Source organism: Manduca sexta, chromosome 9, assembly GCF_014839805.1.
Source record: "Manduca sexta isolate Smith_Timp_Sample1 chromosome 9, JHU_Msex_v1.0, whole genome shotgun sequence".
Classification (NCBI taxonomy): Eukaryota; Metazoa; Arthropoda; class Insecta; order Lepidoptera; family Sphingidae; genus Manduca; species Manduca sexta.
Window position 1 is genome coordinate 7,897,547 of NC_051123.1, and position 27,185 is coordinate 7,924,731.

The window sequence follows — 27,185 nt, forward strand, 5'->3', positions numbered from 1 at the left end:
AAATGTGGGTCAACACGAATGCGAAAAAAATTACGTCTTTTTTATTACTTTTAGATGTCTGTCGCTTGAGATCAATCTGTTTACAGTACTTTACAATGATTGAGGTCGCATAATTGAAATGTTCTGCAATTGGCACAAAGTAAATAAAGCATTTTTATTGAATCGGATAACCGGAACATCTTAACAAATCTGAACAAGCTAACACGTTAGAAAAAATCACATTAATATAAAGTTAATTACGGCTTATGCTGCAAACGAGTTATTTTCTGTTACTTTGTTATTTATATGTAAACAGGAAACATTAGTTTATTGAGTTTATTGTCCGATGTAAAGCAAAATACAAACGAACATAACTTTAGTACTTGAATAAAACCTTTAAAGAACTAAGCTCCGTTAGCAATTATGAACTGCAGTTTGCAAATGATTGCGCCACTATAGACCATTATGTGGGTTTTGCAAAATTCTAATCAAGTTTTACGTGGTCATCGTGAAAGCGCGTCGAAGAGATTTCAGGCTTTGCGTGCGCCGGCCGCGGCACCAAAACAATAAACGTTTTTACGCTCGTGCCGAATTTCCTGTGCTAGAATTAGTCAGTCGCAACAAAGAGCACTAAATTAAATGTCTATAAAAGAAAAATTATAATCACAAAATCCTTGCAATGGTTTCATGAGTAGGTCATCGCAACGGTTCATTAATAATTTAATGCGTATTTAAACCTAGTTGCGGTATAATCGCATACATTCGTAATTCGTATCTGAGATGTACGATATCGTACTAAAGCCATATGCAAAGTACACAATCTGGTTACGTAGTTGGTATACGTGAAATACAGGTTGTTCTCTTATGACCTGTTCCTATTCATTTAATATTTGGTACAGTTATAGAAGTTAGTGCTCCTTTAAAAAAATTGTAACACGCAATTTTAGGGAACGGTCGCGGTCGGCGAACCGACAGCGCGCTGTCATGTCTTTTGAAGGACGTTTCGAGACAATGACTCGGGGGATTAGGGTTTTATTAAATAGTGAGTTAGTTGTCTGTGGGCAGTGTGTCTAGTGCGGTGACAATAGCGGTGAGCGGCGACGGTGTTGGTTTACCCGCGCGGGCGCCGTGTAACGGAAGCTTGCGGCACCGCATTGTGCGCCGCGCGTCGCGCCGCGCCGTCACGGCGGGCGGGTCGCATGCGGCACTCTCACCGCAGACGCTCGAATACACCCGCATTGCTGCACTCACGACATGCCGCCATCAGGCCGGACAGAGCCTTCGACACGCGAGCCACAGGTGGCACGTGCCAAATGTAATCACTGGGAATTATTCACTTTTTATTGCAAAACCAATTCTAAAGCAATAAAACCTAAAAACTCGATGATCTGCTCTGGTTTTTTATGATGCCGTCTCTCTTTTAGTCTACAAAGCGAAAATATGTAATATTTTAATTTATCTAGTTTATTTGGTTCGTTATATCAAATCCATAATTAATTTTACCTCTATCTGACAGACAAAACAGCGTTCAAACATTGACATCGCACTTCCATTATATCTACATTCTACACGACAACTAGACCCTTCAAAGTTTCTTTTTGTTTTCCTTTATTTTGTCCCGGTGCTCGGCAAAAACCTATATGCCATAATGAAGTTTGGTTCGTAATCTAACGTCAATTTTGTTGTTGATTGGTATGTCACTAGAGCTTCTATTAATTAGCCAGCAGGGAGAATCGCGAGCGGGCGACGTTAGACGCCCATAGATAATAAAATACTAACGTAATTAACTAACGATACGCAATTAATTTCTTATGTTGTGTAATTATTGTGTTGGTTATCGAATAGTTTAAAAATTATTATTACCCTTATTTCACAGATCATACACAAAAATATTGAAACTAGGTTGCGTCAACCGCACTCGCAGAATTATCCAGCAGCACTACTGAATCAGTAGGTTACCTCGGCTTATAGACTGTATTACATGTTTTGTGCATAAACCGCGGAGTATACGATATGATACTCGGGTCTCAAAAGCCTGTAAATTAGACGGTTAACCGCAGGTGGCGCCGTGTCGCGGAAATATGAAACCTCCTTTCTTTTGTCCCTTTATTGTATTGTTTTGCTGCTACTGGAAAATGTATTTAATTAATATAGATAATGAGTTTGCTTTAGTATCTTTATGCTTGTTCATGGATGGTGATACGCTACACCATTAACGTAATATGAATTGAGTTAATTGTTTTTGTCTTTTTTTTCGGCGTCATTTTAAAAGTATGTCTTTATTCATTCAGTCGTGAGACCTAAACTACTTATCCGATTTCAACCTGTAAGGATTGGTCTTGATTATGTCACTGCCTAAAACTACATGTATTTAATGTGTCAAAATCCGATATGACGGCTGGCAACAAGAAAATAATTTATATAATTTCTGTGTGTACTCGACATCATAGTAGATCTTATTTAGCAAATTGGTCTTTCGGATACTGCTTCGGAGTGAAGAAATACCTGTTTTATTATTGTCCAGTTATCTACTGTGCATCATTGACTCGTAGTGAACTAAAATGAATGAACAACTCATGAACAATTAAATTTGTAGTTCGTTACCCAACATACCTTGACAATTTTGATGATAGCTTTAAAATATTCTAGTACACACAATATTAGTAATAATTTAAATTTATTAATTGATCGTGGGCGGGAAATTCTCCCTATCATGCCATATAATACTACTATACTAATATACGAGTAGGAAGATACATTGCTCGAAAGGTATGCTGTGTACTTTATTGTTTATTAGACATATTTATGTATACCTCAACGTTATAAGTCTTTACGGGTGCATTATTATTATTCGCAACGTTGTGAAATAATTGACAAGGTCATTATAATTTGAAACGTACGCATTTGAACGTAACACAATTTAGTGTTGTGCAAGCTCCGCGCCCTCGGCTGCACTTGGCTCCGAGCTGTAAGTCATTTTATTAAGTGCTCATCTGTAGCATTTGGGACGTGACGTCGTCGACTTGTCAAGTCCTTGCAAATTCACCAAAGTGCACGGTACCATTGTCAGTTGAAGGGTTGACGCCATGTGGACCGAACAAAATGTGCCATGTCAATGTTCACAAGAGGGCGGAATTGAGGGGTTAGTGAATGCGCGAATTTTCAAGTGTTGATGACTGGGCGGTAAAACCGGAGGCAATATTAACTGAATTTTTTATCTCGTTTTATGCCATAAAGTTAATTTGTGTATATTAGTGAATACGATGCTGATTCAGGAGTATTTCATTTGTTTTTGATGGAATATTTTTTATATTGTTGCGGTCTCTCTCTATCTTTTTCCTCTTTGAGTGTCGTTAAATAAAATCCTTATTTCTCCGGAATTCGGCTCAAGATCTAGTATAAAGCACCTAAAAATTACTTCCGACTCTGAGTAATCGCTCTGACACTTTTAAGTACCGTTTTCATTCATTGTTTTACTTTATTCGTATGCTGACCCCAAGCAACCGTAGCGTAGCGCAAAATTATGTAATGTATGACAATGAGCCGTTTATTGTACGAAAGACTTATTGAAAAGCAGCGTGTGATGGTCAACATGACATCTTTGCACAACGTGCATCTTTGACAGATTATACGCAACACAATGATGTATCCATATGAACGGTACAAGCAAAGACCAGGAAATGTCTAAATGATTTGGTATTGGAAGACGCAATGGGTTACTGCCCTGTGTTTGAATTTATGCATTATATATAACTCCAAATAGCATAGAAAAGAAGCGACTCTGTGAAAACCTTATGTGGTACAATCACGAAGTTAGGAAGAAGGGTAGAGGCAAACACAAAATACCTAATTGAAGACAAGATTAATGCACTCTGTACCGACAGACTTGCTTTATCTAATTGAATTGAAGCACTCGTGTCTAGAAGAGACGAGCGTCTCACTAGATTAAAAGTTTAAGTTAACATTTTTGTCTTAGCAGCTGTTTAGAGCATGAGCGCTTGTGTTAGTATACATTTCTATGACAAAATAAAAATACAAAACCAATTTGGTCAACATGCTGGGCATCATTGTGGACTAGTCTATACAAGTTTTTATCGTCACTGTACTGTACTGTGTGCGTGGACGTCACCCGATACGTTCAGCCTACTTGATTCGCCCCCCTGTCTATTCATGAAAGCTTACGTAATAGCCGTCTAGTCGAATTATTTCGCAGTTATACGCATTTGTTATAGGTCAATAAGTTTAGCATATGAAAGACATATTAACGCCTGATCTTTCCTAATATAATGTTATTGAAAAGGATGTATTAAATTATTATTGAAATTATCCTATTTATCATTTCGAACCCATGTTTAAATAATGAAGACCGAATTTCGATCGGCAGGGGTTCGAGATCCTTCCGCTAGCGAATAGGTTGTTATGGTTTTTATTATTCGTAATTTATAATTAATTTTTTGGAAAATATAATGTTATTTTGGCAAACAATCAGTGGCACCGCTTACCATTGAGGAGCCTTTCAGGGCAGTGCGAACTTTTGGGCGCCCGCTTAGTTTAATATAAGGCCAATAAGAGCCTCTAAAGCTCGATGGCCCAGTTCACCGATACAGCTACCCCCTGTAAAAAATGTTCAAAAACAATGAAATGTTATGAATTTATAAATCTAAAGTACTTGATGTTGCTGGCGGTTTCGTACGCGTGAAAAACCTTGGATGCTACAAAATTTTCTAAACTACTGTACCGAACCATAGAAGCATCTGTACGTCACACTGGTGGTAGGGTACTCATATGTGAGTCTGTCTGGGTACGTACCACCGCAATTTCTATTTCTGCCACTAAGCAGTGTGTAGTCACTGTTGTGTTCCGGTTTGAAGGACATTGTAGTCAGTGTAACTACTGGACATAATAAGACAACATCTCATATCTCAGGATGGCGAGCGCACTGGAATACCAAACAATAGTTTGTAATTCAAGGTGTTGCATGGTGTTTTTACTTATTATGAGCGGTATAATCGCTTACCATCAGGCGAGCGGCAAACTCGTTTCGTCTTTCAATGCATTAAAAAAAAAGCCAGTGACACCTATTTAAAATATCAGATTGAATAAAATAATCTACTTGATAGTTTTTTACGCCCGATTTTATTTTACGATTGATGATTTTATTTTGCAATTTTTGGATTCAAACAACAGTGGCAGTTGTTATGGCTGCACCAGTAATAAGAATCCGCACAGTGCACAGTGGCGGTCTGCGACAGACTGCGGGCGTCGTCACGAGAGCACAAGGCTTGTGCGCCTGTTGAAGTGTTGCAGGCGTGCTTGTTACGGTGCTTGACAATAATGCTAAATCGCATATTTATTTTTTATTTAAAAGAACTGAGCAAAAATCAAAGAGTTTTAAGATTATATAGAACTGACATTGGGAAGATTGTCATACAAACAATTTGTGCTTTTGTGACCCAATCTATCGTGGAATAGCAAATCATCAATGTAAAACACTTCATATTTTGCTCCATGTTATGATTTGCACGTTTGTAATGCGAATATTAGCATATTTTCTATAAATATGTTTTTTGTATTAATATCTAAGGACGCTGTGACATTTTGTCATACGGACATTTCAAATAAGACAGCGACTTATTACCAATTAGTAGCAATTTTGGAGCAAAAATTTTGCCCTGATGTTCGGTCTATAACTAACTATATAGTTTAATGTCTTTGGCGAAAATACACTACACTGGCATATAATAAATACACTATACAGTCAAAAAAAAATTGATAGTCCGTCTGAACAAAGCAACCTACCTATCAAATATTAAATTAGGGACATTTTTTGCGTCCGCCTGGTTCCTCGCATAGGGTAAGGTCGGAGAGGCTAGATTTTTATTTTGGCACTTCGGCTCTTGACTACTTAGTTAAGCTACTGATAATTTATACTCTGAGCACTGAAATGGTTGTGTTAAAAATCAACCTAATGACGCTTAAAAATAATAAATAGGTCTTTATGAATTTTTTTTACTCGTCATGCATATTTTTGTTATTTAATTACCTTAATTATGCTTTAACGAAGTACATATTGTTACCTCGAAATTAAACAATTAGCCACGGTTGTTTTTAATTAATTATGTTGTTATGAGCTCTTTAATCATTATCATTTGGGTACGCAATGATTATTCTTTCATCAATAGTTAATTACATATTTACATTTATGGGACCGGACTGCCTATGCGAATAATACTATGTTGGTATTAAATTACATAATATTATGTAATTATGTATAATTAGCAAAAAAATAAAAAATTTGTTACAGTCAAAATAATAATAACGACAAAATAATAGTCCCATAAGTTTAAAAGTTTTCTCAACAATTTTGAATTAGGAATACACATTTAAAAAGGCTGGTTGTTACGTTAAAAAAAATAATAAAGACTGGTTTGAAATTAGCTATATTTATCTCGCTAAAAAATCACATAAATTGACATTTAGCATGGTCGGAAGTTGCATCTGACCGCGTGTTTCGCTCACGTGTCGTCAGCCGGTCGCGTTGTCGGTCGCTTTTCAGACTTCGCGTCCAACGCGTGTAACACTCGCCACTGGTGATTCATGCGTCGTGGGAGCGTTACAAGCGTAAATATTTTTAGTCGCTAACGTCTCATTTACGCGGAGGACACACCTGTAATAGATACAGGTAAGGTGACGTGAGTAAACAATAAAAAAACAAAACTGCGCGAATGAAGCCAGTTGGCATAACAAAAACATTTAATTTGTATCATTTAAGCTCTACGCTAACGGTAATGTACTCGGTAAAGTAAAATTGAACTACAACTTCCTCATTCTTACGTAAGGTTTGTAGATGACTAAGGGTTTATGTGGCCGATGTCTGCTATAGACTCGGTGTATTGTCTTTACCCGTATTGTAGTCGGCTATAGAGAAGTGCTCAGATTATTCTCGGAATAGGGCCTTCTTCGGAAAGCAATGAAAGCCACTACTTGTCACTCCTGGGAATTTCCTAGGTTCGTTAGAGTTGGCAGTTCTGCAGTCTACTATAACGCTGCCTGTTGTTACTCCTGTTACCTGTGATTTGTTAAGAGATAAATGACGTCATTTATCGCTAGATTAGACGTAATCTAGCCATAATTACGGCTTAGTCATGTCCTAGGTCATGGAATATTGTTGATGAAATCATTTCACGCTTTTAACTCTGTTTTAATCCGTTCTGTGTTTCCTAATTAGCAATTTTCTTTGTGCCGTGACATGAAAATAAAGTACGGTTGTTCCTAAGGGGTTGTAAATTAACCATATTGGATTTTCTGTAGGCGCCTTGGTTGGATGTCACCCAGATCGGGGACAAAGGATTAAATGTTGTTTGTTACGCTACGGAATATAATTTTACTCTCCCGGTCATGAAGGCTTCCAAAATTTATGATTAAGTTATTTTCGCTTCTGAGTTTACTTGTCTAAATGTTTCGTGTGGTTTTTGAATGGGCTGTTTATGAATGCTATAATATTATAATATGTATTAAGTACAGTAACCAACTGTTCTGTCATCCCTAATTTGTATTATGTTATGTAGATTTCCTTGTATTCTTGCTTGTTATGTTAGTGCTCATGGTATCTGTTAAGATTTCTGAAATAGACTAAATATTATAAAAAAAAAATCTTCCATAATATAGTGGCTTAAACTTTTAATTAGTTTAAATATGAAATGTTTGTCATGAAAAAAAAAGATTATAGGATTCATAAAGTTGTTAAAGTTATTTTATTAACCTCTTTGATCGTGCAAAAAACCAAAAAGCGGTCGCGATTTAGCACACGCGAGTTTGAGTCACGGTCTCCTGAACACAGCATTTGGCTCGCGTCCAACGCTGGAAGTTAATCTCTGCATGTTCCGAATATCTGACACTCTGCTCCAACTTAGACGCAAGGGAACATGGAAGTAAGCTTCAAGTTATACGCTATTGGTGTTGACGCAATATAAGAACCTTCAAGAGTCTATACCTTTTTTAATGGCTGATGACGCGTCTATGATTCTTCTGATGTTAGCAATGGTCATCTAATTGTTACATTACCTTTCCTAATAAATTTTAAATTATGTCAGGAAATGCAAGATGTAGGGGATTACGGATTGTACATGAGTAGACGCGGATGCGCGACCCAGGCGGCGTCTGTTAATAAAAGGGACAAGGGCGCTGAATCGATCCCGGCAGCGCCGTAAGCTCCTGGCCCGACCCTGACCTCCCGGGTCCAGCCCCCAAGGGCTACCCCGTTCGGGATAGCGGGCTGACGTCGAGTTCACACGCGGGTACACAGCAATTAAGTTTGTCAATCGTTTATAATTTTTAATTAAAGCAATTAATGGAAATAGGAGATTGTGCTGAGGGCTCAGGGTCTCGAGTCTGGGATTTATGCCGTATATGGAGATAGGCTGCTCGTCCCCTATCACATACTGGGACGGAATAACACGGCATAAAGTGATATATTTCCCAATAAATTAGTACTTAATCTAATACAAATTATGAAAAAAAATCCATGATACAAAAAACAATAGCAATGCATTAAGTAATGAGACTATTAATATTATTACAAAGACTATGAAATGTGTTACGCATGCGTTCTGCTTCAATGAGTTTTTCCTATTTATTTTTGCGTTTCATTGTAATTTTAGTGTGCAATAAAAGGCGCTAACGACATCAGTCGCCCGCCGCGCGCCTTAATCGGATCACCCCTTTATACAAGCACTTATTGTCTCGCCAAATAGACTAATAATATCCCTTAGTGTTTCAAAAGAACGCTTCTCGTCGGATGCATAATAATAGAATTTGTCTTGAGGCTATTTGCGCTGATTCAGTGCGATATTTAGCTGATGATAACATATTTCTTGGACTGATATTATCCACGGTGATCTCAATTCTATTCTGTATTCATTTAATTATATTTTGAACAAACTTTTGCCTACGGTTCTGTCTGTCGTCTGAGTTTAAGAGAAGTTTACAAGTAATTTTACCTCCTTAGTTAAAGGCGGTGTATATAGGTGCTACGTAGTACCTGGTATGTATGAGGAAAGAGTGATCTTTATCGTGATGAAATGTTTTCATTTACAGCTATTTTGAATAAACGATCCCAATCACAATCTTCAATCTGATTCCAAGAATGAGCCAATCAAAATAACTCATTTGTAAGAATGTCAAAAAAAAAACTTCTGATTGGTACCTACGTTTTTGACATAGATCGAAGAAAGCATAATGAAAATGGCGGTTATGAGAATAAATATTTTTTCATTTTACCAAAAGTTCGCCATCTGCGGATGAAATACGAATATCAACGGCATACCGTTCCTCTGTTTTACATTTGATTCTTTATCAATGGTTAAGCCTCTTTCCTTCAATACTGGTATGACGGAGGTTAGGAGATTCGCAAGACTTTAAAATTTTGTAGAGCACTCTTTCGTGTTTACGTTTCTGCGAAATATAATTATGAGGACGGAGTTACGGGCAAAAACTATTTCCTAATATGTATAATCCTTGTTATAATAGCTTGTAAAGATTTATTTTTGATCCTCCAGGCAAAGATCTATTTCAATCGAATAGAACCTTTAGGTTAAGGTCAGTTCTTGGGTCATATTACTATTTATAGCAAGTAAATAATATTATATACTCATGCAGTTCATGTTCTTATATCTTATGGTGTTGGACATATTAAGGCAAACCAGTTACAGTCTCATATTCCTATAGAGTCTTATGGGGTTGGACATATTAAGATAAACCAGTTCCTGCCGTCGCGCTGCACGTATGTAGGTCGGAGACATGATGCGTGGCGGAGTGTTCGTTTTGTCCAACCAGTATGTTTACGTTATATCAATAAACAACATTTAAACACAACTATGCATGAACGCACAAAGCACAAACTCATTGACTACGGACTTGTTCAACCGTGACTTGGACGTTCCAATACATTATTATGAAATTATGTGTCTTTAATGTACGGGAGACGTATAACCATTGATATCTATACATATCTTCTTGCAAGTGCTTCTTGGTAGAGATCAGCAGAAGGATCTGGTGACCCGGTAATCTATATCAGCAGCACACTGGATTATAATTTATATAGCCTTTATCAGGACAAATTGTTTAGGTAGTGGAACAATTATATGCTTGTGAAAATACGACGATAAATTCAATAGAAATAAAATCCCTGCCTTGCTGGAGAAGCAACATGCGCATTGAATATTTTGCAATATAGTACGGCTGTTTATTTACAATTTACAGCAGTTGAGTTTGGCAGTTAGAACGTCGCAGGTAACACACAATAATAAATACATTATCATATAGTGCTCTTTTAATAAACGAGATATGACTGACATTTGTAACAAAATCCATTAAAATAAGCTAATTACCCAGGAATGCCAATATTGTGGCCAATCCGTCAAACGAGGCGAATATTTGGAATAATACAGTAATGTGTCGAGACAGTGTGTCTACCATATTTCGTAAACACATATTGGCATCCTTCCACGTGTGTCGGTGCGTTTCATGCGCGCGGCGCTGCGGACTGCGGGTGCGAGATAACGGAACACTGTGACGGCTTTATCTTCCTTTTATCTTGCCGTTGATTATTGCACTCTTACGTTCGTTGTTTTAGTTATCTCGCTATCTAACACGATTAACCAAATCCCGCTGGTGGTCGTTATAATTTGAGAAATACTAACTTATGCCTGCTGCTCCAGTCGCCTATAAGTTCTTTAGGGATAAAATGTTGCCTTATCTATAGTGTTCAGAGAGGGTTTCTTTATTAGCTGGTTAAGGATATTTTGAAAGTTATTACGGCAATAAAGAACTTTTGCTCAGAAAAATTCACGAGCTTAGCTACGCAGGAAAACAGTTCGGGAAGCGACGGATATCATCATTGATTATTTCTGATTTGCATGATGCATGTTGGTAATCCCAATAGTACAGCGTACGTATGTTAAAAATTTAAAAAGTTTCTTTTTTATTTTGTTAGAATAGTCTTGCGTGTACTCGCAATATTAATATCTAATACGCACGTTGTTGCGTAGAAAGGCGTTCTTAAAATCCGTTAAGAATAATCCAACAATGACGTCAGCGGTACATTTTACCGAGCACTTTCGCAAATTGATATCTTGAGTGATTTACCTGTTTATTGTGATGTAATTTGTTTTATCTACATTCTGATTATAATGTATCTCGTTATATGTATTGTAATATAACACGTATTAGTCAGTTATTACTTGTATGCTTTGTATGAATACCGTGAACATTTTATCGCAATATTTTTTCAAGGAAAGAGGTTTGGTAACGAATTTGTTGTTATACTTAGTTAAAATTAAAGATTTTTGTACTCACTGGTGTGTGAAAAATATTGAAAGTGTGAGCGAGAACTGTCGTAAGTTTTAAATAATATTCCAAAAAGACTATGCGTGCCTTTACAAGCTTTGTAAAACGCGTCATAATGCTAGAGCTCTAAGAATCCTTTTTCTCATCTTCCCCTCCAGGATCACTGAAATTCCTCAGTCGGGGGTGCACCTTTATCCCCATTACCAAGTACCGTGGTGGAAATTACAGCGGTACCTAGAAAAAACACGTGAGGTGAAATGTTTGTGAAATTTTTTACCTGTGTCGATGTTATTACTTATGGTAATAGTATATGGCTAGCGATAGGATACCGGACATATTTTGTACCCGTCTGCATAGCAACCATCGCACACATGGTGACAAACCCGCTTTAGTGTGTCGATCAGACTGATTAGTCCCGTTTCGGGGCCGGTTACCAACGAGTAAGAAAAGCCGGCACATATCTAAAGACCATCAGGGGTCGGACCTTCCCTGATTGGCCAATATTTGGATCATTATATAACAAAAATAAAATAAGATGTTCTGCTTTACATGGGTATAACGTGTTATAGGTTCTGAACATCTTTAAGCTCATTGGATCGTTATATTCACATAAAGTGTCTCGAAGGGTGATATTAACTTCACCTTTCGCATAATTAAAATGTCATATTAATTATAATATTTATTAAGGTCAAACAACTTCACACTGTAGTGTTTACTGTATTCTCATTATTCAGGTCATTTGAGGTGAGTTTTTGTAGATAAATTATCGCCGCGTCAAACAGTTTTTCCGGAGTAAAAGTCAGCTTACAATAATCTTTTCATGTTACTGAAACGTATGCGGTGTTTACGTATAACACTAAGATTATTTACTGAATCACTTATCTCAACATCTGTCTTGTAATATTTACCGCGAAAGTACGTAAATAATTCATCCACAATACGTCGACGATAACGCCCCAAACACAGCATTTGGTGACAACTGACGAACGCGAGAACCACTGACGCGCTGGGGCCTTATTCTCTATCCCGCACGTTATTTTGACAGTGCGTAACAAGCACGTAACACAACGCATCATGTTTAGGACTATAGAAATTTGGCTTACAGAATACCATTCCACGCACATTTCTCGAAGATAACATGACACGGCCGTGTTACGCGTTTACACTATCATACAGAATAAAGGCCCTGATTGCGGGCGCGTCCGTGACGGAGTGTCAGAAAGCCGACAGATAAGGGAGGCCGTCACTAACTTTCTAACCTTGACATTAATGCCGATAAACGTTCAATATTATTACTAGTCGCGCGCTTCCCACCGGCGGGGCGGGAACGAGCGTTTTGCAGAATTGTCGTATAAACACAACCACTCATTGAGGTTAAATAATTTGCAGAATAACAAAGACGTGGAGGCTTTGGACGACAAAAGTCTTCAGGCGCTCCTTGAAGAGGCTATCGCCTACAAAGGTCCCAAAGATCGAGAGGGTAAAAGCAGTTTGTTCAAGGTGAGTTTCATAATGTAATGCTTGTCTTACTGAGGAAGTGTTATGATTATTATCGGAAACTCCATGCGAGCGTCACCTCCGCGCGGTCTCGGCAATAGGCAATAAGCAGTCATTACACAGGTAGCATACTCGGCAGGAGCAAGTCACACGATTACATGAGTACTTCGAAATGCAATCTCATTGTCTGATTCTGATTTTGCTATCTAGCATGTCAACAAAATCAAATCACGGTGACAAAGTAAATTGCAAAAGTAACAATAATGATGGTTTACATTTTGAGACGTAGGCGGATGTAGAATGAACTGACATATTTAGCGAAGTCGTATAAATATGATTGTGATGGAGCACTAATTGTTTAGTACGATCAAACGAGTATTCAAAAGTAATTGCGTAATGTGTTCGATTAAGAGTATTGAATACTGTAGTGTCGTTACCATTTTTTTCTCGTGACGTTTTTGACGTTTCGCTAACAAGAGCTAAAGTTGTGCACAACAATTGACGATAAATGATTTATGTGGTTTGATTTGCGTCCATAATACTTTTGTATGTAATTGTAATCGTGATGCTATCGTTTACATAATAGTTTTCATTTAATGTTTTATGGTATTCTCAATAATAAACAGTTGTTGAGAACGTATTAGATACTGAGCTAAGTGGGTTGTGATATATGCGAGTATTGTTTTGCACTGCAATATATGCGAAATTGGTTTGAAACTACTATTAACTTTTTTGCATGCCCCTTTTCACACACCAGCCCTATTCTTGATGGTCTCAATTTGGACAGCAAATAGACTAATGCATGAAGCGTTAAAGTAAATTTGAACCGAACACTTGATGTGCTTAGGAGCTGCTCGAGGAGGCCGAACAGGACGACCAGGCGTGCGAGGCGGCGGCGGCACGGTCGCTGGGCGGCTGTCGCGGCTGCTCGCTGCAGGACCTGGTGGCCGCGCTGGCCGCCGAGCCCGCCGCCGGCCCGCGCCGACACAACGCGCGCCGACACGCGCCCGCGCCCTCCAATGTGTCTACGCGCGCCACGCAAGGCGGCAGTCTGCCCTCCGGCGTCGACACATGTAAATACATAACAATAAACAATTGTAACTAGATCTTGCTAATTAAATCTTTGACTTTCTTTCAAGTGAAAACGGTTTAAAAACTAATGTTACGCATACTCACTGTTTATCTATTGGAAAACTTCGATCTGAAGTTGCAACGGTTGCGTGCGCCGTACTGGCGTGTGTAGTATACAAACTTGGCCGGGGATATATGTAAACAGATGAATATTCATAATATAATATAATAAGCAAAATTATTAGGCAGCATGGCGTTAATTGTAGTCATAAACTGTAAACCGTGTTAAAATATAAGTAATATGTGTATGTTTTAATGGCGAAACGTCCATACTATCCGATTCCTACCGGCTTCCCTTTTAGGTTTATTTAAGTTTGTCTTAGTTTTTGTTTTCTGTTAAATTGGCCGCGAGCTTAATTGCTCATTCTGCGTAGATCGGACCACCAACAGCTAAAAATTTAAAAAAGTTGTATATTTGTAAATGTAGTTAGATATTGTAACTTTGACTTTGCGGATGAACAACACCTAAGTCCCCCCCGTGACCATGAAAGCTGCAAAGTCTTCCAAACGTCGAGAGAAAAGTAAAATATTAAAACCGCGATAAAATTCGAAAAATAGTTTAATTTACATAAGTAATCATCTGGCCGCGATATGTTAACTAAGTATTTTTTTTTCCTCGGGTGACCTTTTGAAAAATTTCACCTTTCGTCACTGGTGTGTTTTGTGTTGCAGCGTCCCTGCTGAGCGAGGAGCCGGCGCGCGGCGCGGGGTACCTGGCGACGGTGCGCTGCGTCAACCCGCCGCCGCTCGCCGAGCGCCGCGTGTCCGCCAGCGACGCCAACGCGCCGCACGACCTCGAGCTGCTCAACAGGTACCGCCGAGCGCACGCCAGCTCCGATGGTGATACAGTGGCGCACTGTAGCCATGTTTATTCCGTCGCATGATATGATAGAGGGCGAGCCTATAGCTAGTTGAATTTAACGTATTTAGTAAAAACAAACCAAACGATTACTTAAACGATTCGATATCTTCGTATTGATCGCGAAAAGGGACTTAATCAAAACTATATATTTTGAAGGTAGACGTTTAGTGTATTCAGTATTTATTTAAAGAAAGAAAACAGCGTGCAATTGGCTAAAATATCAGGACGCGCTACAGTATATATTTAGCTATTTATGTTGATTTAGTTTATTTATTCGTTGTTGTGATAATTTACGAGCAATAACTCTATCTGTTCGTTTCAAGTCTAATATTTTCTTTATTTTTACTAAGCGTTCACGATTGTACCGATATAACTTGCATAACACTCGTAGATGGTAACTATATAACGCATAACGAGAACTTAACGCTGAGGTCAAGAATCGCGCTGAACGACGCGACTTAATCTGATTGAATGTTTGTAATACGAATTGAAACATCTGTTTGACAGTTTGATGCATTCAAGGGCGTCGCCAAGAGGGGCAGGTACTACTGGGCAGGGTAGGGAGAGGCAGCTGAACCCCACCCCTAGAGATTCTAAAAATGTTGCCCAATGTAAAGCAACCAATGCCCTAAGTCTATGACTTGAGTTGCTTGATCAATCATTCCCGTACGTCAAAACTCGAATGAATTCACCAATTCTATTCCTAATATTCCGTACGCTCAGTTACGCTCTGCTGTATGTTATTGTTAAAGCAGTAGAGGAGGGGTGGGGGGAACATGTGCGCTCGACTTTACCTACAATTCATACTTTTCTCATTCTCCATATCAACTTGCTCGTCCCTGGGCCATCGACTCGCGAAACTCTTGGAAGCATTTATAGTGCCTGCAGTTGGTACGATCTGTTTAGATCAAACAAAAACACCATCACTCATCACACTTATATTCCCAAAACAGTATGCAAAGGTGAAAACAGGATAAGTATCCACTTTTTGTGAAGGGTGTTCCGTCCCATGATGACGAGGACGAAGCTAATGCTATATCGCACAATTTAAAAAAAAAACCTAATATCATGTTTGTTAGATTCATTCTTTTTATATTATTAGTTATATAAATGACTTATGTTATATTTTAAAAGTACATTGAATAGTGGATGTAATTTAGACAAAGCTTGAATTTTAATAAAATAAAAAATATGACCAATTTTACTTCGGTTAAGATGCACTATAATCACAGTAAGATTGTGTCAAATTTATGAACATAGGTACTATTTGTTATATTCAACATAAATAATGTAAATTTCCTTGAATATATTTTAGATGTGTATCACAGTAACGAGTGTCTGTACAGTTGCTACATAAAAGTAATTCCAGTAGATAAAAATCATACGTTTAAAATAAAGTTAAAACGGGTTGCATTAACGATATTTTTTTATTCGTACATTAACAAACACCTAAGTAAGTTTCTAGTTATTAGAACCGTGATTATGGCCGGTACATTGACACGACATGTGTTACTGGCGGTGGTAAATTCTATAAAAAGTCTGCGTTTTCAGAAGTCGCCTTGGTTATTTTAATATCGCGCTTGAAATAATTTAACGTTTCCATAAACGCAAGTGTCGTAACAAGTAGGTTTTGAACAGGCCGGATTGAGTTATTTTGTCGATTGCTGAGAAATAATCACCTCCATTCAAGTGATGCTCAATCTGGCCGCTACTTCACTCAGCATTCGGTGCAGTGGAGTGACTTTGTCGTGGTCGTATCAAAAGCGTATAAAAGCGTCGGGTTAATTGTTCGCAGAAGGAGCAAACCGACGTACCCGATGACGTACACGGCGCGCGCGACGCTGGAGATCGGCAGCGGCAGCGTGTGCTCGGGCCGCGCGGTCACCACCACCACCGCCTCCAACCAGGTGCGTACGCCGCATCACTCACTCACCCGCCCTGTGCGCCCCCCACCCGCCCCGGCGGACCACCACCAGGCCAAACTCATGAACGGACTGCGCCCCAGGGCGCCGCGCGACTCACGCCTCGATGACGGTGGTGGTGGCCAACACGGACACGCGTCCCGTGTCCTAACACCAGAAGGTAAGGAATGTCCGCGCGGCCCGGTTGAATACGCTAAGCAATGCCAACAAAAATGGGATGATGCGACCGACGCGAGCCATGTCGAACGCACGAGTCGCAATTCTGATGTGAGACGGAAATCGCAATACAAAGATTTGGAATCACAAATTTGGAATGACAATGTCAACAGATGGTATGAAGGTTTATCTGCCTATTCGAACCCTTTTAATGGTTTTGGTCAGTGTCAACCCTCAAGTGAAATAAATAAGGAAAGCAATCTTCACGTGCCTGTCCAACACTCTTTATGTACTAATTACCATGACAGTACGCATGCACCAACTGGCATAATATATTATACAGAATGCGCTAATTCAAATAATATTATTAATGCCGAATAACACTCTGCTCTCTCTCCAAGTACTTACATGGGTATTTCAGGTGAATCAATAAGAGTTAATCAAAACTTATCCAATGACAGAGACGCCTTATCCAATAAAATCAATGCATATGCTCATAGCGAAGTAACACAATATTTAAATGTTGTTAATAATGTTGCTATCTTTAAGAAAACGTCTACGGGTTCTTTAGGGCAAAATTTAGTGACGCCAAAGTCGGTACCAATTAATCCTAGAAACATCCGAAACATGTCCGTTGGTAAACCCGCATCACCGGACGATGGTGTTAAAGAAAATGGTCCTAATAAATTTGTAAAAAAATATCCGTGTAAAGAAATAAACCAGGGTCTAAACGATGTACAAACCCAATCAAATAAATTTAGATTATCTACAAATGTAAGTGTCGAATTTAATCAAACTACAAAAAGTAATAAAACTTCACGGGAAGCTAAAGAAAGTGGTTCTGGAAATTATGATAAAGTAACATCACAAAAATCCAGCGCCTTAGAAAATGATACTAAAGTAATAAACCAAAAAAAATATGAGACTCTTTCCGTAAAAGATATAGAACTAAAAGATATTTCCATGATTGCTACTGAAAGTAAAGGCAAATCGGAATAATTTTCGGAATATGTAGCGGATCAGGAAAAACTTTTCCAGGCGTTAGAGAATTCCAAAGACAATTGTTTTGATGTAATAAAAACCAGAGATCAAAAAGGATTCGAGGAATTATTGGATACTGAAGCAGATCCAAGCGGAACTCTCGGTGATAACGATTACTTCGAAATGAAAGAATTTACTGAAATGAAAAGTCTATTTGAAAGTATTGAAATCTTAGATGTTAAAAAGAACCTTATAAAGGATTCCAAAGGAAATAGGTGTGATAAGGACAACGACAATAGTATTGAACTCTTAGATGCACATAATAACGCTGTTAAGGATGCCAAAGGATGTAGGAGCGATAAGGACAAGGAATACCAAATGGATCATGTAATAGTTAAGGACATGGAAAATATGCAAATCGATGATAAGGATGTGCAAGATGTAGAAGCTGATAGATTGGATATTGAAAAGGGACAGATGGAAAAAAACGATATTCAAACTAATCTGAAAACTAATAACGATGATCAAGCTGAAGCCAGTGATCATTGTATAGCTAATAATAAAGATTGCGGTGTGTCTTTAAACTCAAACACCGTGCGCACTGAAAAAAATCTGGATAATTTAAACGTCACACAAGACGTCGATGATAAATTAACTAAATTGAGTGAAAATAAAACTAGCGACGATCGATACGTATTAGCAGAGCTGCCTAACAATGCTTACGTTTTCCTAACACTTCCTAAGCGCTTGCTTACGCTTACCAATTGTGATGACGTTATGCGAGTGAAAGAATTAGAGGCCAATAATAATATCAATCCGTACATGCCTGGTAACACCGCTGTTGCTAAGCCGGCAAAGAATAAAAAGGAAAAGGCTGTAGTACCTAAAAATAGCGACATGAGGAAAGAGGCATTTAATAAAAACGCTCTGAAAGTGCTGTTATTTGAGAGCCAGCTCAGAGGCGATAGAATGATTTCGATCAAAAGCCGATTGTCGCCTATTACGGACGAGGTAGGGGCCCACGTATTGCATGCACTGTACAATTACATGATGCGAAGTGTTGGCGGCGGGTTCTGAAGTGATTGTGTTTTCGCAGGTCGATTCCGCTATACCGTTTAGTTGCATCACAACACCGGAGGTTGTGGCCAGTTGCAACACGACGTCGTCCGCGTCGCAGTCGGCGGTCGCAGTCGATGCCAAGGTGAACTATCTCGACACACTTTCAGCTCCGCCTCTGTTTTATATAATTCATGTTAACTTACACCATTTGCACACTTTTTGATCGTTTTAATCTTGTAACTTACTTTTTAAATTGTTCCTATGTTAAAATGATATTTTTTTGTTGGCTATTTTCAATTCGTTCATGCCTGGTACTTACTGCATTTTATTAATAACGCTTGTGCAAAAAGCCGACTCACGGTGAAACATATAAACTTATATAATATTTCACTTCACCACTAACATAACATCCTATATAGTTGATTCTGTAATGTACAATTATTGATATACGTAAGATAGTCGATCGTCTCAGCGATTCTCCTGGCGGTGCCGACGGAGACGTTGTAGACGTAATACAACGAGACGTTACTTGTAAGTACAAAGCGACAGTGAATTGCCAATACCTTCTAACTGCCGAAATCAACTAAAATTACACTTAAACGTTGAAGGTTTTAAGTTCATTATCTCAAAAAGGCGAAATTTCAGATGGAAGGTCTTGACAGTTCATCGTCGAAATGCCTGACTTTTTCTGCCGATAATTGGTTTTATTATCTTGGGACAGTTTTGAATTTAAGTTTTACTTTTTTACGCGAGGACAAAACGACCGGTGTACAAACTGGTTTTCTCTGGCTATTTGTTAATTTTTTTTTCACATAATGATTTCGTTCATACATGTCTTTTTCGATGCTAGTAGAGAATTAGTTAATTATATTACTACAACTTGCTCTATGACGTATTTACGTTCATTTTCGTATAAAAAATAACATGCAGTCGAACATAGGATTCCCTCCATTTTTAAAGTCGATTAAAAAGTGGAATACGTAAAAATCGAATAAAATATGTTATGCCACCACAATCTTTCGGTGTTACGTGCAAAAATAGAACATCGGCAGAAAAAGTTAGGGTAGACAGAAGTGAGTGTGTGGCGTGGTGCAGCCGCTGCAGCTGGGCTCGAGCTACCGCGCCGTGGCCAGTCTCACGGGCGCCGCGCCCGCGCCCCGCGCCGCCGGCCCGCACCCCCCGCACCCCCCGCACCCCCCGCAACCCTCGCCCGAACACGCGCTGCAGGTACGCACGGCACCGAGCTTGGGCGATACAACTACAGGCTGCACACCTGCTCTCTAGAGCGAGTATAGAATACCAAGATAACTTGCAGTATTTCACTTCCGCACCGTGTAAACAATACCGTGAAGCTGGCAGGAGTTGGGGCAAGTCGCAAGGGTATAGAAGTATTGAAATAAAAAAATTTTGGTGACAGTACCCTTAGCCTGAACATGGGGCGCAGGGACAGTTATCTCGACGTTAGCCAACGATCACACAAGTCCCATCGATTATATTGAATTTAACTGTCAAAATTATGTCGAATGGAATCGACCAAATATTCTTATGTTCGTAAGCTGACAGCATCTAAATTTGTCGTATCGTTAATGATCATACTGCGCACCTAAATGCTTGCCTAGTTTAGCTCACGTATTAATAATAATTTCCTTACATTGAAAGTCAACGCTCAAGATCCGTGCCTACACATATAAACTCGCACGTGTTTCAAACAAATAAGGGTCATTTTTAATAAACGATTCCAATCTTTACCTTACATCCAATCCCGAGAATACACCAAACAAAATAAGTAATTTGTAACTACTTGTGTTTTAAATACTTCTGATTGGTCCATTTTCGCGGTGGAACGAAAATCTGATTAGGATCGTTTAGTGACAACGGCTGTTATTGTTCATGTTTTAAATTAAAAAAGCTAACAACATAATTTTTGCTATCGTTATAGTCTAATTCTGTTTGATAGATGTGGGAATTCGTATTTCTAATATCTCAAAGAACTAATTATCAACCTGAACTAATAGTCATAATATACACTAGAATTAATACAAAGGGTAACCACATTAACTAATATTAATTTAGGGCGTCATAACTTGTAAGAATAGATTAGTAGAGCAAGAAATTTCTCCCCGAAAAGCAGAAGTACCCGCCAAACGTAAGCTACAATGTAGTTTCTTATAGTTTGGCCTAACCTTCTTTCTTTACTATTTTCTGTATAAAATTGTCTTAGAGCAGCTGTATAGTTTAGCATGATAGTATGTAGTACAAGTTTAGTGATCTTTAAATTCTATCAAGTTCTTCTATCTTTTTTTATTGCACACATCGACGATACCAATATCGACAATAGACGCCGTGAATAAACGATCGTCTTTTACATAAACATCAGACTAATAGTTCTAGCGTAGCTTTCTGTCCAATATTTTGAATTATAATGCAGTTCCCAGCTACCATATATCAGGTAGTTGATAGAATAGGTTATTTGACAGGTATGCAACATAATGACGTATGTATATAAATAATGTTGGCTATTTTTACTAAAAGCCAAAAGTAAAATTAATTTTTACTGGGGTTGCTATGACATCACACGTTTGTAACATCAGCTTTCATCCAAACTAATATGTTTAGTGTTTACAGACCTGTGACGTCATGTGACTTTCGACGCCGTATTACCGGAGTAAGCGTATTGGCATTTTATTTATTTTGTGTGTGTTTTTAATGATTTTCAAATGAAATCAGTACGGATAATCATTTAAAATAAACATTTTTAGGGTCCATAGACATTCTCATTAATATGAAATGGTTTTCAGAAACTAGTAAAATAACCGATTAATTTGAAGAGAAATATCGGACATAAGACGTCTAAAGGTTGATATCGTCGATGATTGCACCATTCTGCATTTGAATGAAAGCTAATTCCAAAATAGAAAATTTATTAAATTCTAAATGTCTAATGTTTCTAGTGGTCCAGTGGTGGCATATTCATTCTTTGAATCGCTAGGCGTCTGGGTTCGATTCCCAGTTCGTGTAATCGAAAATTAAAAGGTTTTCTATAAGAAATCGCAAGGTAAGTTAGCGAGTCTCAATGCTTCTGCTTAAATCATATTCTAATTTTATTTACCCTTACGTTTAATTTGGTATGTTTAAACATAGTAGTCTGTTCATCGATTAGTTAATACCTAAAGAAAATGGCTTACAAAGTGAAGTACTAAAGCTAGCCATTTTTTGACCCATGTCACTATGCAATGGAATACGAAACTAACGGTTATATAAAGTTTGTAAATGGTGTAACAATTGAAAAGCAGCTCTGCGATCTGATATAGTTTGAGAACACTTATAATGACATGCTAAAGCTACGCAGTAATACTGTTATACTGCCACTAAATTATAATCGAATCTAAATAACATGCAAAAAAGTAAAAAGCGGAACAATGATGTTTACAATTTGGTTGAATCTTACGTATTCTAACTACATTAAAATTGTGTGCAAATGTTTAGTATTACGATAATATTGGTATAAACAATGGTGTTATAATATGATTGTCCACTTCTACAGCCGCGCAGCGTGATTCCGAGCAGTTTCAATGGGCTGCCGCTCTCGCGACCCAACTACGGCTCCACGGCCACCACCGCACCCGACGAATATAAGGTTTATACAAGTATACAGCGCAGAGGCACTACGCATACTGAGCACTTACATCTATCCTTGCTTTTTTGTTTAATAATTTCTTCGACCTTGCTTTTACTCTCTGTTTGGAAAGTGTATGACAAAAAGCGAATGCTCATCTAATATCGTTGTTTGCAGAAATCCCTGGATGAAAATGGCAACTCAGTACAAGGATTCAGCTCACCTCTCGCGGGCTCCGCGCAACACAAGAAACCCAGAAGGAAAAAGTCTTCCAAAAACGAGACCGTCATCGATTGCAGACAGATAGATGGTTACCAAGGCGACAAGGACGTGAACGAGCTGCTGCGGTTCATCGAGTCCAACGCAGAGGGAGCGCGCGCGCCCAAGCTCGGCCGCGCCAAGCACCGGGACGACGCCGACGACAAGGCCGGCAAGAAGCGCTCCACCGAGCGCCGCAAGGACAAGGACAAGGTCAAGCGCGCCACCTCGCTCGAGGAGGTGTCGCGCACCAAGCTCGAGGACCTCACCGCCGGCCCGCGCCGCGCCGACCCGCCGCACCACTCGCACCACTCGCACCACCCGCACCACCCGCCCGCCGGCAAGCCCGAGCGCCGCTCCTGGGGCGACACGCGCGAACCTGACCACGACGACCCCACCACCGAGCTCACAGACTTCCAGACCGTCACCAAGAAACGCAAGCAACGCCGTCAGCGCCGACGAGCCCGCGCCGCGTCGCCCCAGAGCTCCCTCGCCGCCCGGACCGCGCCAAGCGCCGCCCTCCGCGCCGCCCTCCGAGCGCAGCAACGATTCCAACGACGACCTCGACTCGGCGCACTCGCCGCCACCCGCCGCGCCGCCCGCGCAGCCGCACGCTTCATACGCGGACATCGCGCGCACGCGTCACAACATCCCCGACTTGATCGAATCGTGTAACTTCTACGCGGAGGGCGAGGGTGAGGCGCGGCGTGCCGCGGATGTCTCGCTGCCGCCGCCCGCCGACGCGGACGGCTACCCCGCGCTGGAGGTGCGCGCGCCGGCGGCGGGGCGCCGCAGAGACGGGCGCGATGCCAAGCCGCCGCCGCCCTGCGTGCGCCGCGACCGTAAGGGAGCGCGCGCCCGGCGCCGAGCCGCTCGAGCCGCGCGCCGCCGACGGCCCCGCGCCCGACGTGGTGGCCGACCGCCGCCCGCCCGTCATCCTGCTCGACGTCGCCGCGCGCCCCGGCGACATGGACGGCGTCACCTTCGGCTTCGACATCAACGAACAGCTGCTGAGCGGCCCGGCGCGGCGCCCGCGCTGCGACCTGGTGCGGGACGCGCTGGAGGGCGGCGCGGGGGGCGGGGTGGCGGTGCGCGCGGGCTGCGCGGCGCTGCGCTACGTGCCGCCCGACCCGCCCGCGGACACGCACCACCTGCACCAGATCATCGACTACGTCGGCAACGGTCAGTATTGCTTTTTTGTTTGGATTCATTTGAATAACTATTGCCATCCATCCATATTTAAAAACGAAAAGCCATTAGATCGTTAAAATGAGGATTTGTAATATATAAATAACCCTGATGACTATGACATTGTGAACTATTGTGTTTAACTCTACACACGTATTGTTCTCGGTGCGACAGCGTGGGAGGACGTGGTGCGATGCGGCGGCGGCAAGGTGCGGTACTTCAGCGAGTAGCGGCGTCGGCGTGCGAGTTTCGCACGCCCCGAGCCCCCCTCACGCGTGTGTATCGGATTATATTTTTGTCGCTTAAATTAAGAGAAATATTGAGTGGAGTGCGCGAACCCTGTGATCTCTACGTACTCTGACGGACAGTGCGCGGGAGAGCGACGGTCGGACGCTGCAAGCGCAATGCCCTCTCATACCGAACGTACTAAAGTGAGTGAAGGTGAACTAGTGACGGTGAGCGATGTGGGCGCAGCTGCGACACACGCGGCGCGGTCACAGAACGAGACTTAACCGAGAACTACCTACGGCATTTAATGTTCAATGTACACTTAAAAATCATAAAAAAATAATATTATAAGGTTAGTCGAAAACTCAATGTTTGTATTTATTTGAGATTATGTAGTCTGACGCGCAATAATGTAACTAAAGTTCGATTTAATTGATTGTTAATTTGAATCTTCCTGAGCATGATATTTGTCGCTTGTATTTTTGAATTTTTCGTGTTTTGCATACATGTGACTGTATTTCCCAAGTTAAAGTTTGTATTGTTACCAAACTACACAATATTACCAGATAAAAGGAGAATTATCGGAAGAACTAAAAAATATAGAAAAGATTGTGTTTAATTCATTAGACTGTTGGAAATAATGAGAAGAGAGTGCGTTTGTAATGGTATCGCATTAACTGCTGAGTGTTAGACGGCTAGTGATTGTGTTTTGGGAACTGTGTACAAATTGATCAAGCAAAAACTATTTAGGTAATAAAATATGTGTGATTCATTACTGTGCATCGTTTGAAACTAATATAAACGTCTCGTCGGTAATGCGCTGTAAAATATTTAACATTATATATTTTATATGTGTATAAAATATAAAAATACATAAATATTGAGATGAGTAAGTCACCGAGTGAGTGGCGAGTGCTGAGTATGAAGCGAGTGTCGCGAGTGAGAGCATGCTGCCTGTCTGCTGCCACTCCTATTAACTGTCGCGCCAGATTCACATACATTATGTAGGTTTTTTTACGAAAGCATGTAATATTTTGTTTCTGTTAATTTTATTGTGCTTGAGTGTTGTTATGTAATCACAAATATTTGGTAGATTTTTTTTTGCTAACTAGCCATGCAAATCTATTTTGTTATGTATTTTTAGTTTTAACATGTTAATGTGATGTAAATAAATTGCGGATCTTAAGATGTAACTGGCCATGTTTGTATGGAGCGGTGCCATCTAGCTTGGCCGTTGTCTTATTACGGATAAAACACAACATACAAATTCTATAGAGTACATATATTTATAAACATCTTGTAATAGCATAATAGAATATGCCTAACTCCGTCACGTAATAAGCCAGTGGTCGAGTTACATAGAGTATATGTGAGACTGATGGGTTGTCGCTCTCCGTAATGCATAATTCAAATCGATGAATAAATGTGTATTGTTGCTCATTACGCGAAATAAGAATATCTAGTTGAAGTTATTTACACGGCGTATTAACTTTCCACTTTGTTGATAAGTGTATAAATTTGTGATAAATCAATGTTTTGTTCCACTATGTCGCGTGAGGTTTAACGTCGGAAGAAAACATTGTTTACGACGGATATACATGACTATAAAGGCCTTTAGTCACTAAAGTATTTTTAGCGTATTATATGCACGTTTAAAAGTGTGGACAAATTTGTCTTAGGGACGCGATGTACGCAAAGTACAACGTACGATATAAAATATGATCTTGATGATCTTCGTTGTACGATTTTCACATAAAATTAAGGATTTAGTTGTCATTGCATACTTTCACGACGTAAGACAAATTTGTCCTTACTTTGAGTTGGCGGTCCGCGTGAAGACGTCATATGGTGGCGATTCGAGAAGTCGTCAATTGAAGGGACGAACTGATCCAGTCGGCATCAAATGGTGGAATGTTGCCAAATAAGTTATTTTTGCTTATTAGATATTCTTTTCTTAAGAACTGGCCTGCCAAGTTGTCACGTGGGTTGTATTTTTGTTGTATGAGAACCAGTGTGGTATATAAGTAACACAATGAGTGCATGTCATGCAATATTAAATTCTGCAATAGCTTTAAAATATTATTGTGATTTATAAAGGAAATCAAAATTAAACCTTTTGTTTCTCAAATAAAAAGTATTTAATAATACCATATTAGTTTTGCAATAGATATCAAAATTGCATGTAAGCCAAATACGCGATACTCTACGTAATAATGCTCGGCGTTTATCACTGATGACAGCTGCAAAGGTTTTCATTTATGTTATGTCAACAGTAATCAAAACAATAGCAACATACACTAAATTCGTACAAACATTCGTAAATGCTTTTGGGGTGACGGCATCCTAACGTGACAACGCAGGACAGTTAAAACCTGCTTTAGGGCACCATTATACAAGCCGCTTGCGCAGAACTGTTATACTGAAGCAGTGGTAAGATTGGCGTTTGTGGAACATGTACGTTCCTCTAACGTTACGCGTCTGACGACGTCGCGTCTGGTCAAACGGAAGGACGTATATGCTCGATAAGTGCAAGACCGCTCCTAGAATACGTTACAAGAAACACGACACGAACATCCATGTCGTTTGATTGTGATTGGCCAAGAGACTAACGTATAAGTCACATCATGGTTTCGACCAATCACAATCAAACGAAACGGACGTTCGTGTCGTTTTTCATGCCGCATTCTAGGGGCGATGATCTCTGCCTTCACGTTACTACAAGATGAGTGTGACGCCACTCACATCGCACATTGAACATAAAGCTAGTCGGCTCTAAACACAAATGGATTGAAATTCGTTGAAAAAAACATGTTTATTTTATAAATATATAAGTAGACGTTAAATATTTGAGTTATAGTAATAATATCAACATGTAAGGTATTGAATGTTCCTGTGAAACAATATTGTATGGTGTTTATGCATCTCATTAGTTTCCATGGCTAGAAACGCTTAAAAGGTAGAT

General features: G+C 39.8%; 1 protein-coding gene across 1 annotated transcript in view; it reads left to right on the top strand.

Annotated features, from left to right (window-relative positions):
• Window positions 1-25,679, top strand: part of LOC115450946 — a 33,366-nt gene extending 7,687 nt beyond the window's left edge. The window contains 12 exon segments of the mRNA XM_037436892.1: window positions 12,715-12,825; window positions 13,670-13,895; window positions 14,626-14,764; window positions 16,611-16,897; window positions 17,894-18,885; window positions 18,971-19,075; window positions 20,029-20,160; window positions 22,478-22,570; window positions 22,727-23,259; window positions 23,291-23,529; window positions 23,531-23,989; window positions 24,170-25,679. Coding sequence (XP_037292789.1) covers window positions 12,715-12,825; window positions 13,670-13,895; window positions 14,626-14,764; window positions 16,611-16,897; window positions 17,894-18,885; window positions 18,971-19,075; window positions 20,029-20,160; window positions 22,478-22,570; window positions 22,727-23,259; window positions 23,291-23,529; window positions 23,531-23,989; window positions 24,170-24,225 — 3,372 coding nt within the window. The 3' untranslated portion in view covers window positions 24,226-25,679.
• Window positions 25,680-27,185: the final 1,506 nt, after the last annotated feature.